The 17,835-nt window shown below is 40.4% G+C and overlaps 1 protein-coding gene and 1 long non-coding RNA gene across 2 annotated transcripts in view; one reads left to right on the top strand and one right to left on the bottom strand.

Moving 5' to 3' along the window:
* Nucleotides 1-17,835, top strand: part of LOC109916184 (sodium/hydrogen exchanger 10-like) — a 317,378-nt gene that overhangs the window by 291,664 nt on the left and 7,879 nt on the right. Inside the window, exons 22-24 of the mRNA XM_048607303.1 lie at nt 4,606-4,743; nt 8,236-8,424; nt 14,974-15,085. Coding sequence (XP_048463260.1) covers nt 4,606-4,743; nt 8,236-8,424; nt 14,974-15,085 — 439 coding nt within the window. The remainder of the gene's footprint in view (nt 1-4,605; nt 4,744-8,235; nt 8,425-14,973; nt 15,086-17,835) is intronic.
* On the bottom strand, nt 10,202-14,935 carry LOC125485246. Its single transcript, XR_007263985.1, has 3 exons — nt 14,383-14,935; nt 13,288-14,193; nt 10,202-10,521 (listed from the first exon to the last, which is right to left on the bottom strand). It is a non-coding gene; the product is annotated as an uncharacterized LOC125485246 (long non-coding RNA).

Here is a 17,835-nt window from a genome sequence, read left to right as displayed (position 1 = left end):
ATCCACATATCCTCTGGCCAGTTCATCTGTTTAGCCAATTTCTCGAAGGAAATGAGAAAGGCTTCTACAAATGTCTGATTGAATTTTGGTAACGTTGTGACATATTTGTATGTATTCCTACTAGGCTGTTGGCAACTGTGAGTTTGCTCATCCTCGCTTCTATCTTGTACTTTTCCTTCTGTCATTTGAAGTCTTTTTACTTCACGTTCCAATTTCATCTTTTCCAACTTGAATATTCTTTCCCTTTCTTCTGCTTGTAACCATAATTTAAACTGTCGCCTTCCTTTCATTCTCCAACTCCAGTTGTTTCATTTGCAATCTAAGTTTTTCTAACTCCATTGCACTTGCCTGTTTCTCTGGTATACCTAAATACTTGACCAACTCTATTACAATTTCAGTTTTCCTCTTGTCCCTGGTTAAACCCAATTCTAACCTGCTTGTTAATTCTAAAAATATATCCTTCCTCTGTCTTTCTAAACTTTCTTGGCAAATTTGTGAAGCATCTTCAAATCCCAGAACCTTTTTAGCAATGTTAAGAGCCGTTTCCCTCACTTTTAATTTAACCTACCACACGGAACTGATATTAAACAGATTTTTCTCACCTAGGTTTTAATTAAAGATCTAGTACACTAATCGCCAACTTTTTAAATCTATCCAAATCAGTCCAGATCGCGAACTTGACCAGCCAAATCTCAGACTAGCCCCCAAACTCTGTTACAGAGGAATCTGTTATGGACGGAAACGGCCAACCCCTCTGATAATTAAACTAAAACACGAGCCCCAATCTGTTATGACAGGAGTAGGGATTCCCCCCTAATAATTACCCCCAAAACACCCAGAGAAGCTCGTCTTTCCACTTGCAATCTATGAAGAGAGTGTTTTAACAAAAAGAAAATCCCTGATCTCGACTTTACAAGTAACAAGAAACAATTTATTTATTTAACCCAACAATGAACAAATTAACAAAATTACTGTCAAACTGACAATTTCCTCGTAGACTACTAACTACTCCCTAACTGGTCTAAATTCTACTGGAATGCTGTTTAAATAAAGACAAGTCCTACTAATTAATAAGAAGCAATAAATTATAACTTAATCTCTCCAAGTTCGCACAGACTGTCGTCTGGAATATTTTGTCGTCTCTGGCCTCCTCACAAACACCTTTCTCTTGTTAATTCTGCTGTCAGGAATGTTTTATCTCTTTAATTTCTTCAATGAGGACTTTGAGCTAATATACTGTAGTACCTTTGATTAATTAGATGGGCTTTCGCTAAGGGCTGAGTGGTGCCAACTCTGATAGGTGGCAGCTGTCTCTGTCTTTCAAATGGCAGTTGGCTCTCCCTGATTTTCCAAATGCCCTCGTCTTATATACCCGTAATGACATAATCAAATTCTTATAATATGGTTGGTTTCAGGCTGTCAACACCATCAGATTTAAATTTATTTGGCTTTTTGTATCTATGCGTTTCACTTAAATCAATTGGCCAAATTCAAACTTGTTGTCTTGGAAAAGATGCTGTTTGGCTGTTCTAGATAAAATGGTTCCATTTGGGCACACTTCAGTGCACCTGCATTTATAAACTTCCAAGCACAGACAAAGCACAAGCTCTTAAAGTGACCACAGCGCTCTTTTCCCCACGATCATTTTTACAAACAAATTCTAACTTCCTGCCTTACAGTTTATGAATACTCTACCTAACTTTGTAATATTCACCTTCCCCCCAGTTTAACACCTTCACCTGAGGACTGCTGTTATCCCTATCCATGAGTATCTTAAAACTCACAGTATAATGGTCACTACTCCCGAAATGCATCCCCACTGAAACTTCACTCAACTGGCCGGGCTCATTTCCCAAAACCAGGTCCAGTATAACCCCTTACCTGGTTGGATTGTTTACTTGTTGTGTCAAGAATCCCTCCTGAATGGTCCTTACAAATTCTGCTCCATCCAAGCCCCTAACACAGAGTGAGTCCTATTCAATATAGAGGAAGTTAAAATCTCTCACCACAACAACCCTGCTGTTTTTACGTCATGAGAGGTTATATCATTGAAAATTACAAAATACTGAAATGAATAGACAGGGTAAATGCAGGCAGGATCTTTCTCCTGGCTGGGGAGGGAGGTGGTGGTGGAGGAATCAAGGGACTCAAAAATAAAGAGATGACATTTGGGTCTAAGATGAGGAGGAATAGTTTTACTCAGAGAATTGTGAATCGTTGGAATTCTCTACCATAAGGGGCTGTGAAAACTCAGACTTTGGTTATGTTTAAGATTTATAGTTATGAGGTATTTTAGAGACTGATAGGTTTCTGAGGCATGGAAAGTTATGGGGTGGCTAAAAGACGTTGAAGTGTCGATCACCCAAATTCATATTGAATGGTGATGCAGACACACGAAGCTGAATGGCCTACTCCTGTTCCAGTATCCCAGTTGACGTGAGGTAGCTCAGCTTGTTTACCCCTATTTAACTTTAAAATACTAATCTTAGGCTGACTTTTCTCCCTTTCAAACTGGATGTAAAATTCAATCTTCTTGTGGGCGCTACTATCCAGAAATACATTCACTCTGAGCTTTTAGTTAACCTGCCTCATTGCACAATACCAAGCTTAATGTAATCCGCTGTCTTTTTTCTGGAACATCCTGCTCTTAAAACAAAAGTTGCAAAAGCATTATATGAACTTCTCATCCAGGGTTACCAACCTGATTTTTCCAGTGTTCGGATATATGGACATTACATTCACCCGTGATATTTATATCATGAGCACCAAAAATTCCAATATGTTTCTTTTGTACTTTGTCTTCTATCGTGGTTACTGTCAGGGGGCCTGTCGACCACTCCCACTAGTTACTTCTTTCCCTTACTATTCCTCATCTTCACCCAAACCAAGGTCATGTCTAACTATTGCATCAATGCTATTTTTGAACAACAGTGCTACCCCTCCACTTTTACTTAGCTTCCAATTCTTGAATTTTATCTAACCTTCAGCAATCAGGACCCAAACCAATCATATTTATGTACTTCAGTGTGGGCTTTCAATTTGTTTACTTTTGTTTCAAATGTTCTACACATTCAGATACTTTGTTGTTTTGCTTTGTAATGTATAGACTTGACTGTTGGTGTATTCTTAGTTCCTTTTTTTCTCTCTCTGACCTTCATTTCCCATATCACTATTTTGCTCCCCTGTCTTGACTCTATCCCTTGATTTGCAACCTTTACCCAAGCTTGATCCCTGAGTCTCCTTAATAACTTAAAGCCCTATTTGTTTCCCTGTTTATGCTTATGTACAAACACCAGTCCCAGCACAGTTAAAGTACAGATTGTATCAACAGCGTAGAAGCATAGACCCCACTTTCCCTGTAAGTTTCCAGTGCCTAAGAAATCAGAATACACTTCTCCCACAGCAGTCTTTGAGCCAAGCATTCATCTCTCTAATCTTATTCATTCTATGCTAATTTGCATATGACTCAGGTAATAATCCAGAGGTTATTGTCTTTGAGGTCCAGTCTTTTAATTTAGCAATTTTCTTCTCATACTCTCTCAGAAAAGCCTCCCTCCTTGTTTTAAGTTGTTTGTACCGATGCGGACCTTGACAAATTTCCACCCCCTCACTTTGCAAGTTGTCCTCCAAACAAGAGCAGATATCTCAACTCTGGAACTGGGCAGACAGCACTGGACTCACACTCTTTATTGCAAAGAACAACATCAATCTTCATCATTATGTTGTCCCCTACTACCACCACATTCCTTTTTGCTTGCCCCGTTTGAATGGATTTTTGTGGCACAGTGCCACGTTAGTTAGGTCATCCATCCTGCATCCGTCACTCTCATCTAAACAGGCTGAGAAACCTCAAACCTATTCGACAGTTGCACAGGCTGAGACTTCTGCACTCTCGCTCCCTGAGTTCTGTTACCCTACAGTGGAACGCCATAAAAAGTGCAGCCGAAGGAAAAAATGTTCGGCTGACCCTGCTTCTGCTTACCTCATACTGTCTGTGGTCAGGTTCTACTGCAGTTTGCATGTCAGATCTTCAAAATTAATATTAATATTGGATCTCATTCATAAGTACAAACATTCTAAATCAGACATTTGTAAATCAGGACCCCCAGTATTAACATCCATCAAACTAACAGCCCATCTCTAACAGCATTCCCATTGTTGTCATGTAAACTCTGAAATTGGTGAACAGTAATGTGTCATATAGATACTTTTACATAGTCCATTGTATACACCTATTTAAAAAATGTTTTATGATTTTACTGTAGTCAGTGCAGAGTATTTCTTCTTGCAACTTTGCCGTGTTCTTGAGTAAAGCAGGTACTTTCAAAAAGGAAAAACAGACGGAAATAAAATTGGTATAGACTAGAATCCATGCAGTCTGTAGTATTCAAGTCTTGGAATTAAAGATCCTGGTTTTCAGTGGTCTTTGTCCCTTTGATTTATTATTCCACACAAAATTGAAAAGAAAACAATGAAGTTGACAGTCAAGATTATATACCATTTACTTTGTTCTAACAGTAGACCAAGTTCTCAGAAAAATAACAGATCATTTTTCTTCATTCCACCATTTTGGTCATGTTATGTCATTGTTTTTTCCCTTTCCAGACTTGTTACATCTCAATTGATGACCTCTTTGAAGCTTTTGACGTCTTTTCTGAATTTCCTTCTCTTGAGTATAAAATCTGGCTAGCACTAGGGATTCGCATTGCGATTACAATCATGATGGAAGATATATCATATCAGGTAATTATGTCCTTGTCGCTTGTATTACAGAATAAATTTTCAGATCCTGCATCTTAGGCAAGGAACTTCTCTTAAAGGGAAAATGACAGAGATAGAACATTGATATTAGTATTAGTTCTCCAACCTGGCTGACTTACGTGTATGACAGCCCACACAAAGTGCAGGATTACTGAATTCACTTTTATGAAAACTAAATTTACGCTACAGTGGCTCAGTGGTTAGCACTGCTGCCTCACAGCACCAGGGACCTGAGTTCGATTCCACCCTCAGGCAACTGTCTGTGCGGAGTTTGCTCATTCTCCCGTGTCTGCGTGGGTTTCCTCCAGGTGTTCCGGTTTCCTCCCACAGTCCAAAGATGTGCAGGGTAGGTTAATTGGCCATGCAAAATTGTTCATAGTGTTCAGGGATGTTTAGGTTGGGTGGGTTAGACATGGGGAAATGCAGGGGTAAGGGGCTGGGTGGGATGCTCTTTGGAGGGATGAACGGCCTGTTTCCACACTGTCGTGATTCCGTGAAATTAGCTCTCCTGTTCTCATATGAATCTGGACCAAGACAGTAAACTTGGTTGAACAAGAAAAAGAATACTTCTATCTATAATGTTTCAAAGAAATTTATAAATGATTGAATTATACACATTAATTTTATGCACAGCAAGATCACAAGTATGTATGAGGTGAATAGGTAATCTATTTCACTTTTGTTTGGGGAAAAAAGTGCTGTCTCGGACATCAAAGGAACTTGCTACTCAATTTGAATCAACAAAATAAGATTACCTCAACTTTCCAATCAAAGGATAATGCATCTACAAAACGTACTAACATGCAGTCAGTTTCACTTAAGTGCTCAAGTCCTGGAGATGAAATTGAACCCATGACCCACTGGCTTAAAGAATAACGTGCTATCAACTGAACCAAGTTGAAGTAAAGTATCATAAGGAAATTTTCTAAAATATTTGCAATATTAGTCATTAGCTGTTTCAAAAGGAAAAAAATAATTGAAATTCACTTTTAACCCATCTGGCTTTCTAGAAGTCCAGAATTTTAAGTGTGAGAAATTACTTAACAATTTTACCACAGACTACAGGTCCATTACAAACAATTATAAACAGCATGCAAACTTCCAATCTGCCAGCCTAATTGGAAGCTATTGGCTCTGAATCCTCAACAGGAGAAGTGGGTAGTGCCGAGGCAGGTCAATATCTCAAAATGGAGATGCGCCCAAACAATGGATATTTGAAATCTAAAATTTAAAGGGCTGAATGTGTAGGAATTGCAGGACAAAGGTGAAACTCTTTGAAGAGATTGTTGGGGCCTCAGGGCAGCGTTTTGTACTTGTGGCTTCTTAATTGGGCCTGGAGCCTTGTTAATTAACTTTGGAAATTTTCTACTGCCAATCTACATTGCAGCCAGCCTCCTCTATGCCTCTGGGCTACTTCCCCAGCAGCATGTTCAACAGGAAGCCATCATGATCCAGTTCCCTGCTGTTTTCCTTCTACTTCTATACTCATCAACTGGGAACCAGTAAAGTTTAACCCAAGACATCACTTACAAGGAACAGTTTCAAGAAGGAATGAACAAATTCTTGTCAACTAACAAGACTCAAAATTATTAGTGATCCGTAATGGGAATATTGTAGACTCGTGGAATACCTGGATTTGAAGGTCTACTCTTGCTGGAAATTATTGCAATGTTACTACACAACATAATAGCTCAAACCCTTTATAACAATAGTCTAAGTATTCAGGAGAATTGCAAAGAGTAGGTCAATGCCTTCTGCTAGGAGAACCTTTACAATTGAACATACAAAATAGGAGCAGACATGGGTATTACAGCCCCTCAATCTGCTCTGCCATTCAATAGGATTGTGGCTGATCTGTTGTGTTCCAAACTCTACATTTCTATCTGTCCTTGATAACCTTTGATTCCCTTGCCCAACAAAAGTCTATGTGCCTTAAAATATTCAATGACCCCATTTTCAATACTTTCTGAGGCAGAGTTCCAAAGTAGCACAATCTTCTGAGAGAAAAATATTCTCCTAATTTCTGTGCTAAGAGGGTGACTGCTAATTTTAAAACAATGCCTCCTAAATCTGGTCTCATCCATTAGAGGAAATATCCTTTCAACATCCACCTTATCAAGACCATTCAGCATTTCCACTTAATTAAATCACCACTTATTATTCTAAATTCAAATGGAAACCAGCCCAGGCTGTCCAATCTATCCTCATAAGACAACTCACTCATTTCAAAGTATCAATCAGTTCAGTCTCCTCTTGAAACATCTCATTAGCAACTTCTTTTCAGACTCTAGGATGAAGTCCATCTCGATCTGGAGCCTTGTAAGCCTGCAGCTCCATCAGTTTGCTTAGTAATGCTTCCGTAACGATTGGAATCTCATTAAGTTCTTCTCTCGCTTCCACCTCCTGACTTACAGCTTTTACATGGATATCTTGTTTGTTAATATCATCCACTATTTCATTATTATCTATGATTACTGTCCATTATTACTGTATAAAGTTTGCTGTGTGTAACTGATGTCCTGAGTTGAATCCAAGACTGACTGCATGTACCAGAACTGGTGGCAGATTGTCCCAGTCATTCACCTACCTAAGGAGGTATGGTGCTAAAAAGTGCAAAATAAACATTATGGGCATCCATAAGCAAGTAAAGGAATTAATGATAAAAATTGTAAAATCTCATGATAATTATACTTTATGTACTACAATACAAGTAAGCGCCAACGATACAGGATCCTATTTTGCCCATTATGTTAGAAAAATTGAATTTTTCTGTGTAGCTGCAGCCACAGGTTTTAGATAATGCTGCTAATACTAATCCACAGAATTACTTCCTGTTGCACTCTTTTACAAACTGTCTCCTGAGAATTTTTCCCTCTTTAGTTTTTGTTAATTTGTATTTAAAAGTTATTTGCTGTCAGTGTTAGGGAGAGAATTCTTGATATCTACTCCCCTTTGTGTGAAAAGTGCTGCCTGATTTCTCACTTAAATAGCCCAGTGCTCATTTTAAGATTATGCTCCCTCATTCTGCATTCCCTTATCATGAATCTTGTATACTGCATAAGTAGAAAACATGTGCCATTTTAATAACAAAACCATCAAACAATTTAGAGGGAAGGTTGAAGTATAACTTTTTTCACCTGGAACATGTTGAGGTCTGGTACAGGCAAAACCCCTAATTGTACTTTTTTTAAAAATTGGATATACATTTGAGATGTCATAATGTACAGGGCTACGGACCAAGAGATGAAACGTGGGGTTAAACTTTATCTTCTGGCATGAGCTGAATGCTTTCCTTCTGTGCTATAAATCTTCCTATGTTTCAATATTTATTTTGTCATTTGCCTATTGACAGCTTGAAATTCTCCACTGTTGGTTCTTCTTTAAATGTAAGATGCTTTCATTTGAAAAGTAATGAAAACTGTACAAAATTATTAATGTATTTCTTCCTGAAACCAATGGCTAATTTTATTCTAGGGCTGGTCATATAACAGCATCTGTGCTTATCTGGCTCGCTCCTATGTGGTGGATATAGAAAAGAACAACAGATTTGATCTTTATGATGGGACAGTAGAGGATGCATTTCTTGTTTATGGAAGTGCTGAGGATGTACAGTCGCAGCGACAATATGATGCTCCCTGTTATATTTCAAAAACTACACACCAGGTATGAAATCCATCTTCAAATAGTTGATAAATGAGTTATAAAAATACCAGTGCTTATATAGTATATTTGGAAGTGCATAAGAAGAATTAATTTTAGTGCTTCACTATCATATATGAATCACTGAGTGACAAGGAGTAGCACAATCTGGACACTTCTGATCATTCTAATTTTGTAACAATTACTATTACTGACTAAGACACTTTGGGTGCAAAATTCAACCTTATAGTATCTATTGTTTGGCTGCCATTTATGGCTCTGCATTGTTGTCCACACTGTGAATGCAGACTCAAGTGTGACTCACTTAATAAGTTCAAGGTACAGGCAGTACATGTGTTTGCCATTATTATACAAAGTATACAAGGGGCCTCCTTGTGGCACAGTGATAGGGTCCCTACCCCTGGAGTGGGAGGCCTGGGTTCAAGTCTCCAAAGTTGTGTGATAATATCTTTGAACAGGTTGATTAGGAAAAATAGGCTAATAAAGAAAATTTACAAAGTACATAAGGGAGGCCTGTTATGGTGCGGTGGTAATATCCATACCTCTGGGCCAGAAGACCCAGGTTCGTGTCCCATTGGCTTCAGAGACCTATCATAACATCTCTGACCAGATTGATTACAAAGTATACAAGATCATGGTGTCAGTCAGTGCATCAAACTGGACAATAGTGCTACTGGTTTCAATCTCAAAATTCATTTACTACCCTTGCTTGAACATATAATTAAGCATATGTTCAATGGTAGATGTAACCCATCAATGCTATTTAAAGGGATCCTAATGCACTCTCAGGCTAGTTGTTAATTAAGTTCTACTATCTCTCTCTGTGTCTGTAGTGGTGCTTGGTGGTTTCCAGTGTTGTTTTAAGTTGAGGAAGTCAACTAGGAGTGATACCATAAGTGGACAAAGGCTTGATTCTGGCCGAAGAGGTTAAAAAAAACAGTAATATTTTGAATCAAACATACTGGTTGGACTAGAGCTATTTGAAATAAACAAAATGAGTAAGACTAGCATGTGTCATTCATAATATTACTGTTTTTGCTTTGGGTTCTATACATAACACTTGCTTCCAGATATGAGTGCTGCAATTACCAACCTTGTTGACCTGTAACATGATAGGAAAATTGAACAGAAGCTGCACAAAAGAGAATGATTGAACATACAGGAAGGAAGGACAGGAAAGTCCTCACAGCAGGAGGAAGATACTAACAACTGCAGATGCTGGAGTCAGAGTCAACACAGTGTGGAGCTGGAGGAACACAGCAGTTCTGAAGAAGGGTCCCGACCCGAAACGTCGACTTTCCTACTCCTGTGATGCTGTCTGACCTGCTGTGTTCCTCTACTCCACACTGTGTTGACCCTCACAGCAGGGGACCTTGTCCACTCCAGTCTTCTGGGAGCACTTCTGTGAACTCTAGATGTCATCTCCATTTTATGAAGGAGTTATTTATGGATTTCTCCAAGCTTTTGCAGTCAGACCTGCACGGTCAAAGCAGGGCAAGGACAACAGTGCTTATATTTGTGAACTTCCAGTCATTCCTTTGCATTGGAGTTCTCCAGGCTGGTTCAAGTGCCATGTTTAGTTCACTATTTGTTACTGCATAAGATTGGTAAGTGACACTGTTTATGCCAGGAGAGGAGAATATATTGTGTACTGGAGAGAAGTGGACAGGGCTTTGTCAGGGTGACAGCGTTCCTGATGGTGCAGGGTGCCATCAAATGTAGATGATGCATACTCTAGAGTTATGAGATGATGCTAGGGATGTAAAGAGAGGCAGGCCTATTTTCATACTAGTGAACAGGAACCTTTATTAGCTATTTACTGTATAAACATAAATAGAGCATTTCTGGAACCATGCTGGAATGGCAGTATTTCCAAGTTTGTTTCACATCAGCATGCAGCGCTGATGACTTATACCATTCGTTAGCACTATAGAATCTAATTCATTGTTCTGCATCTTCCCCAAGTGTTTTGTTCAATTTGTTGTCCATGCTTTGTTCTGAACATCTGGGAGAAACGTCAACATCTGGGAAATGTAGCATCTACCGTTTCAGCTGTCTGTCTCATATGAATAATTATGGAAGATTAACTGAACTCCATCTCTGGAAACAAAGAAGAACACTGGTCAGAGAAAATAAGACTCTCTGTTGGGCCATTCCATGGGACTCTTCGGGTGAATATGTATGTTTCTATTGGTACTAGGATAACTTGTTCACATTCAGGAGCTTGGGACTGCTGTAGAGACCTTCTGGTTCCCACATAAGGGTTTCTCCTTGTCTTGACAATGGCAAGACTGTCTTTGGAGTGGTGTGGACAAAAGCAAGGCTGAATCCTTATGAAGGATTGGCTGGTCAATAGATGGTGTGACGGCTGCCACCCGTGAATCTCAGGTTGTATATTGAAAGGACATAGTTTCTAGATTATGGAGTGTAGGAGATTGTAGAAGATCCCAGTAATTCAGTTTTTCTGGCATTTCATTATTAAAAACTGAAGCAGATGGGTCTTCTGTGAATTTCTAAGCAGGAGTATTATCCAAGTTGGGCACTAGTGCTCTACTCCAAGTTGAAAGTTAAGGTAAAAGCTCTGAGGAGTAAAGAGCATCACAATGAAGCATCTCTCTGGGATTCTGAGGTGTAGGCTTATTTGAAGTCAAAGGACATCAAGGTAAATTGGAATGATGGTGCACTGTAGGTGATCAATCAAAGAACTCCAAAGACTCAATGTGATAACGCAGCATCTCCTCTGCACAACAAGACCCTAAAACAAACTGATATGCTTACGTTGCTGAAGATAAAGAAGGTTTCAGGTAAAAATAAGGACTACCTTTTCAAATAACTATCTACAAGGTTCTGCAAGCTAACTTGTAGAATTTGGGAATTCAGTGGTATCTCATTGGAGAAAACTACTAGGTATACTGACTTGTAGACATAATAAAAGAGCCAGAAGACTCCACTCTACACTCAGGCACCAGGCAGGCAGGATGGTGGCAAGGATATCCACAGTGAGCACCTCTACATTATCGGGAAAGATTGCTGCCACATAGGCCATTCTAGCTGCTGAAGGATATTGAGCTACAGTATCACTTGAGATGAAAGGAGTGAAGCTTCCAACTGTGACTGCTAATGTTTGTCAGTGGATTGCTCAATGGAACTGTGAGACAAAGGCACAGTTGCATCAGTGTAGTCAATGCAGGCCTGATGCTGGTCAAAACAGATAACAGATACTGTATGGACAGAGGCTGTCCAAGAGTTGTTAATCTCTAAAATGCGCTCAAAGAGTATGGCTAGATCCAGAACTAGATCCTCCATCAAATCATCAGCAATGGCAACAGCTTCTTTCTTGAGCACTCTGTCATGCCTCAGTGATTAGCACTGCTGCCTCACAGTGCCAGGGACCCGAGTTTGATTCCAGCCCTGGCGACTGTCTGTGTGGTATGCACATTCTCCCCTTGGTTGAGTGGGTTTCCTTTGGGTGCTATGATTTCCTCCCCCTGCACACCAAGATGTTCAGGTTAGGTGGATGGTGATGCTAATTTGCCCATGCCCAGGGATATGCAGGCTAGGTGGGTTAGTCATGGGAACTGCAGGGTTACAGGGATAGGGTAGGGAGGTGGATCTGGGTGGAATGCTGTTTGGAGGGTCAGTGTGGACTCTATGGTCTGAATGGTCTGCTTCCACACTGTAGGGAATCTATGATTCTATGATCAAAGATCAAGTGTAAGTCAAACCTAGCCTCCTATGCCTGGTCACTTTCATGTATGACATGCTCATGTTCTGCTGCATTGAGCCTGTCCTAAAAAGGGAGTGGAACATCCAGATATTAATCTGTTGTTCTCTTGGGATGGAGTGTCATCAAAGAAGGGTAGATCATAGTCATCTGCTGCCGAAAACAGACAAGACAAACTTCTCTTCAGTGAGGAATGCTGTTGATTAGAACTGATACACAGAATTTCTGCAAACTCATGTCCATTACAGCACAATGTGGCATGCAGCTGTAATTGACAGTTATTGAAATACTTCCTGTACCTTGAGGTTGGACATCAGAGTGTTGAAAAGGGGAAGCTTGAGCCACTCTACAGTATCGGAAAGAATGACTCACTGGCCCTGGTATCTAATTTAAAACAAGTTCTTGCCATTAACAGAAATGTCAGAATACCAGATGTCATCTTGAGCATCTGTGACATCTGTCAGAAAAAAATGCATTTGGTCTTCATTAGCATCCATTTCTTGCACAGGGGTATGTTATTCTGATTTATTTTTACTGTTTGTCTCACAGCTTGGATGGTTTTGTTCTGTTACAGACAAATTACTCTTTATGTGACAGATTTGGCACACTGTTGTGCAGTTGTTGGGCAGTTTTCCTGCCGTTGAGGATATTTCTGGCCCCACTATGGGCCCTTTTTCCATTGCTTTTGATTTCTAATTGGCCTCTGTGGCTTGCAGTTTAACAAACTGGACAGTCTCAGCGTGTGCTCTTAGGTAAGATCTCTGTCTCCCTGGACTAAGGGTTTGTTCTGTTTATGAGTTTCAACAAGTTGAACAACCTTGGGCAATGTGAGGTCTTCTCTGGACTGTAAGAAATCAGTTGACCTACTACTACAGACCCACTTCTCATGAATATTCTTATGAATATTCAAGCAAATTAATCTTCTTAATAATTCCATTGCTCTTTCTTGGAATGCACTTACCAGCTCCCTGAACCCATCGCCGTGAGGCAGCAGCATGGAAAGTGAACTGACTTCATTCAGTGAGGTCCTTCCCATCACACTATTGTTGTGGGAGCCATCAGTCTGCTAATGGCCCAGTAGTGTACAACTGACTATGTGGTGCAGGATATCAGAACTCATTAAATAATTTTGTGAAACTCACATGCAGCTCAGTGGACCTTCTCACATCCTTGGAGGTGATCTTGCACAGTGTTTTGTCAGCTGAAGTGGAGACAGGCTGCAGACCTTTCTGCTCCCTGGCTTTTGTCCTGTAGTTGCCTGAGGCCATGACAGCACAGGCATACTGGGGCTCTCCAGCACAGGTTCAGTATGCATATCTACCGTATTTTCTCCTGAGGCATTAGTGTCACTGTCAGGGGGACAGAGATCTACCAAGCACGTCAGGATCCTGAGAGAAGTCCCATATATTTCAGGCAGCTGATTCTGTCCCCTTTCAGGGCACACTAGTCCTTCTGTGTTCACTTGAGGTGTTCAAGGACTTGGTCTGAATCCAGGCATCTCAACCCTCTTTCACCCAGCCAAATTCATGGAGGGCTGATGGCGCACAAGTCCACATGCATTCCTGGCATCGGCTAGGTAGTTTGGAAGATGTAGCTCTCTGACGAGGATCACCACCTTCTTAGTTCAGAATTCCACACAGGTACTGGACACATAGCCGCACATGTGGCCTGGATGCACAATTGGATCATTCTCACATGGATGCAAAGCCTGTGGAATTCGTTCAGATGTTCACATACCTTACAATGCAGCAGTAACATCACAACCAATCCGCAAGAAGCACATTTTCAGCCCAAAGTTGAATATTGGTGTGGCGTCCACAGTTCTCTGTGTATGAATGACTTCAGGCATCACTGTCTCCATCAGCTGCTTCAGTAAAGATTATGATCCTATTACTATTTGCATGTAATTACACACCAACATGAGAGTATCTGTACTGGTGGAGGATGTGGCAAATGATGTGAAACAGCATCCTCTGAGGTTTCCTCCTTCTCCTTACAAGTGGAAGGTTGTCCTGTAGGCTCTGTAGCTAACTACTCTTGTCCATAACCTGCAAAAGAGAAAAGAGTGATGAAGGGCACATCCTTCTGATTACTCATTATCTGGAGCTGTACATAACCAGTGCTAGACTATACTTTGTGCTCGTTAGGGGATCGATTCTGCCCATCCAAAGGGCCACTCACTTTCTCAGACACCACATCTGTCTCATCGTAAGCAATTGCCTGCTCACCCTCCATACCTTATTAACTCTGAAGCCTTTTCTTCCATTGACATGAGAATGAATGACCCCTCTTCCAATTCTTGATCTTTTTCTCTGATTGTGAGTTCTATCCTGCAAGCACATAAATTCTCTTTGTTCCTCATCCATCAAAGATACACACGCTGCTTGTGTTAGCAGTAGTCAATTTGACAACCTGAAGAACATCATGCTCCCACCTCTTAACCTGCCCCATGAAGCCACCCCGCCTGCTCTGTGTTGGAACTTCATTATTACTAGTAAAATAAGTTACTGTCTAAGAGTTGCAGAAACTTGTGAAAACTAGTGAACAGATACATTTAAGCAACCTTCTGTAACTCATTCAACAAACCCACCTGTCCACCTGTGGACAACCATATGAATGAATCACCAGCAGTAAAATTTGTTTTTGTAACCACTTCGGTTATGTTGGATCACTGTTCAATGTATTCAATCTCAAAACATGTCTGGTCAAAGTTGAAAGAAGTGCAAATTATTTTTTTCTATTTGTAAAGTATATAATTCAGTTTAGAATTTCTGTGAAGAGGTCTTCTTTAGCAGTGACTAACAAATTTGTTCTTTACAATATTTTAGGTATTGGGATTAGCTAATATAAATAAAATACTGCTTGTTGGTCCAAACATAAAACAATTAGAAGAATGCAATGGTGGACCATGCCTTCGGCATCCACAGTCCCGGAAACCTGGTAAGCAACTGATTCAGTGCTTGTAAGCCAAGTTATATCTGTCTGTCAGTTGGTCTAAATCCTAATATCTTTTCTAAGAAAACTTTAATCATTCTAGATGATTATTCCTCTCCACAGTTGAGAATAACAAGACAGTTGAGTCTGGATTTTGATCCAAAGATAGGATAAGCTTTAAACCTATCCATATCTCTGAACTATTACTTTTTGCACCTGTATGCATGGATACTTAATTCCTTTCCCTTCATTGCTCGTTATTTCTATATAAAGACTTCAATATTTAGAAAATATTCTAATACATCTTCCCTAGATTCACAGTAGATGACTTTACAGTTTCATACGTCAACTGTCTGCCATAGTACTGTCCAGTAACTTGGACTGCTTAGTCCCTTTTAAACTCCTTGTTCCCATCCACACATATTTATCTCTTAACACTAGGTCATATGCAAACTTGGATAAACAAATCTGTATTTCTGTATCTAAGTCATTAGTGTATATGTGACAAGCTAATGCCCCAGTACAAATGTACAGATGAAGAATATCAGTTGTTACAGCTTGCCAAATAGAGTGAATTACCTTTATCCCTAACTCCCAGCCAAATACAAACCATGTTGCGTGCTATTTCCAATGATCATAGCATCATTGAATGATTAGACAAAGAAGAGGCATTGGATGTGATCTATTTGGATTTCCAGAAGGCCTTTGACAAGGTGCCACACAGGAGACTGTTGAATAGGATAAGAGCCCATGGTGTTAGGGGCAAGGTACTGGCTTGAATAGAGGTTTGGCTGTCTGGCAGAAGGCAGAAAGAATGGATAAAGGGGTCTTTTTCATGATGGCAGCCAGTCACTAGTGGAGTTCTGCAGGGGTCAGTGTTGGGACCATTCACATTATACATTAACAATCTGGACAAAGTAACTGAGGGCATTGTTGCTAAGTTTGCAGATAACATAAAGATAAGTGGAAGGAAGGTAGTGATGAGCAAGTGGGAAGGCTGCAAAAGGACTTAGCCAGGTTCAGAGAGTAGGCAAGTAAGTGGCAGTTGGAACACAATGTGGGAAAGTGTATAGTTATGCACTTTGGTAGGAAGAATAAAGGTGTAGACTATTTTATAAATGAGGAAAGGCTTTGGAAATCTGAAGCACAAAGGGACTTGGGAGTCCTTGTTCAGGATTCTTTTAAGGTTAAAATGCGGGTTCAGTTGGCAGTTAGGAAGGCAAATGCAATGTTAGTATTCATTTTGAGACAACTAGAATACTTGAGCAGGGATGTACAGATGAGGATGTATAAGGCTCTGGTCAGACCGCATTTGGAATATTGTGAGTGGTTTTGGGCCCTGTATCTAAGGAAGGATATGCTGGTGTTGGAGGGGGTCCACATGAGGTTTACAAGAGTGATCCTGGGAATGAAGGGCTTTTCATATAAGGAGCATTTGAGGATTCTGGGTCTGTGCTGAATGGAGTTCAGAAAGATGAGAGGGCATCTAATTGAGAGGCCTGGATCAAGTGCCCATGGAGACAATGTTCCCACTTGTAGGAGAGACTACGACCTGAGGGCAAAGCCTCACAATGAAAGGACAACTCTTTATAACTGAGATGAGGAGGAATTTCTTCAGCCAGCGGGTGGTGAATTTGTGGAATTCATTACTACAGAAGGCTGTGGAAGCGAAGTCATTAAGTGTATTTAAGATAGAGACAAAGGTTCTTGATTAGTAAGGGGATCAAACATTAAAGGAAGAATGGGGTTGAGAAACATACCAGGCATGATCGAATGATGGAGCAGACTCAGTGGTCGTATGGCCTAATTCTGCTCCTATACCTCATGGTTACAGCAACAAAGGGAACCACTTGGCTCATTATGTCCGTACCAGCTTTCTTTAAGGGCAGTTTAACCAGTCCTACCTCTCCATTTTTTCCTGTAATCCTGAAAATCATTATTTCACTATAGTCTTAAATGACCTAGGGCTGTTCTCATTAGAGGGAGATGACTGGTGAAGGCCATGCCTCAAGTCAGTGGAGAGGTTGAGAAGGAGAATCCTTCATGGTAACTCTGGCATTACTCTGCATTGGAAACAGCTGTACAGCCAACTGAGCTGCCCATTGCCCTGGCAAATACGAGGGATAGTATTCAGTTATCCACCATCTGTCTGATTAACCTGCACACTAGGACTGCACTGAAGGACAAACGAATACCAAGCAACGACCATCTCCATTGCCCCGTGATGTTCAATGGCATTACCATATACCCCTACTATCAACATCTTGAGTGTTACCATTGACAAGAAACTGAACTAGGCCAGGAATTCTGCAGCGAGTGATTCACCTTCTGAATTCCCAAACCTAGTCCACTATCTACAAGACACAAATCAGCAGTGTGTTGCAATACCCTCCATTTGCCTGGATGAGGCAAGGATGAGTTAGAACAATACTGAAGAAGCTTGACACCATTGCCAACAGAGCAGCTTGCATAATTGGCACCACATCCAGAAACATTCACACCCTCACAACGAATGCATAATAGCAACAGTGTGTATGATCTACAAGATATGTTGCAGTAATTCACTAAGGCTCGTTGGATAGCACTTTCCAAACCCACAACTGCTACCATCTAAAAGGACAAGGACACCACCTGTGAGTTCTCTCTGAGATATTTGCTATTCTTAAGTGGAAATATAATGCTGTTCCTTCAGTGAAAGGAACTCCCTCCCTAACAGCATTGTGTCTATACCAAAAGGACTGCAGGATTCAAGAATG

Source organism: Rhincodon typus, chromosome 17 (assembly GCF_021869965.1).
Source record: "Rhincodon typus isolate 14 chromosome 17, sRhiTyp1.1, whole genome shotgun sequence".
NCBI lineage: Eukaryota > Metazoa > Chordata > Chondrichthyes > Orectolobiformes > Rhincodontidae > Rhincodon > Rhincodon typus.
The sequence above is the reverse complement of the archived record's forward strand: the minus strand, read 5'-3'. Positions and strand labels throughout refer to the sequence as shown.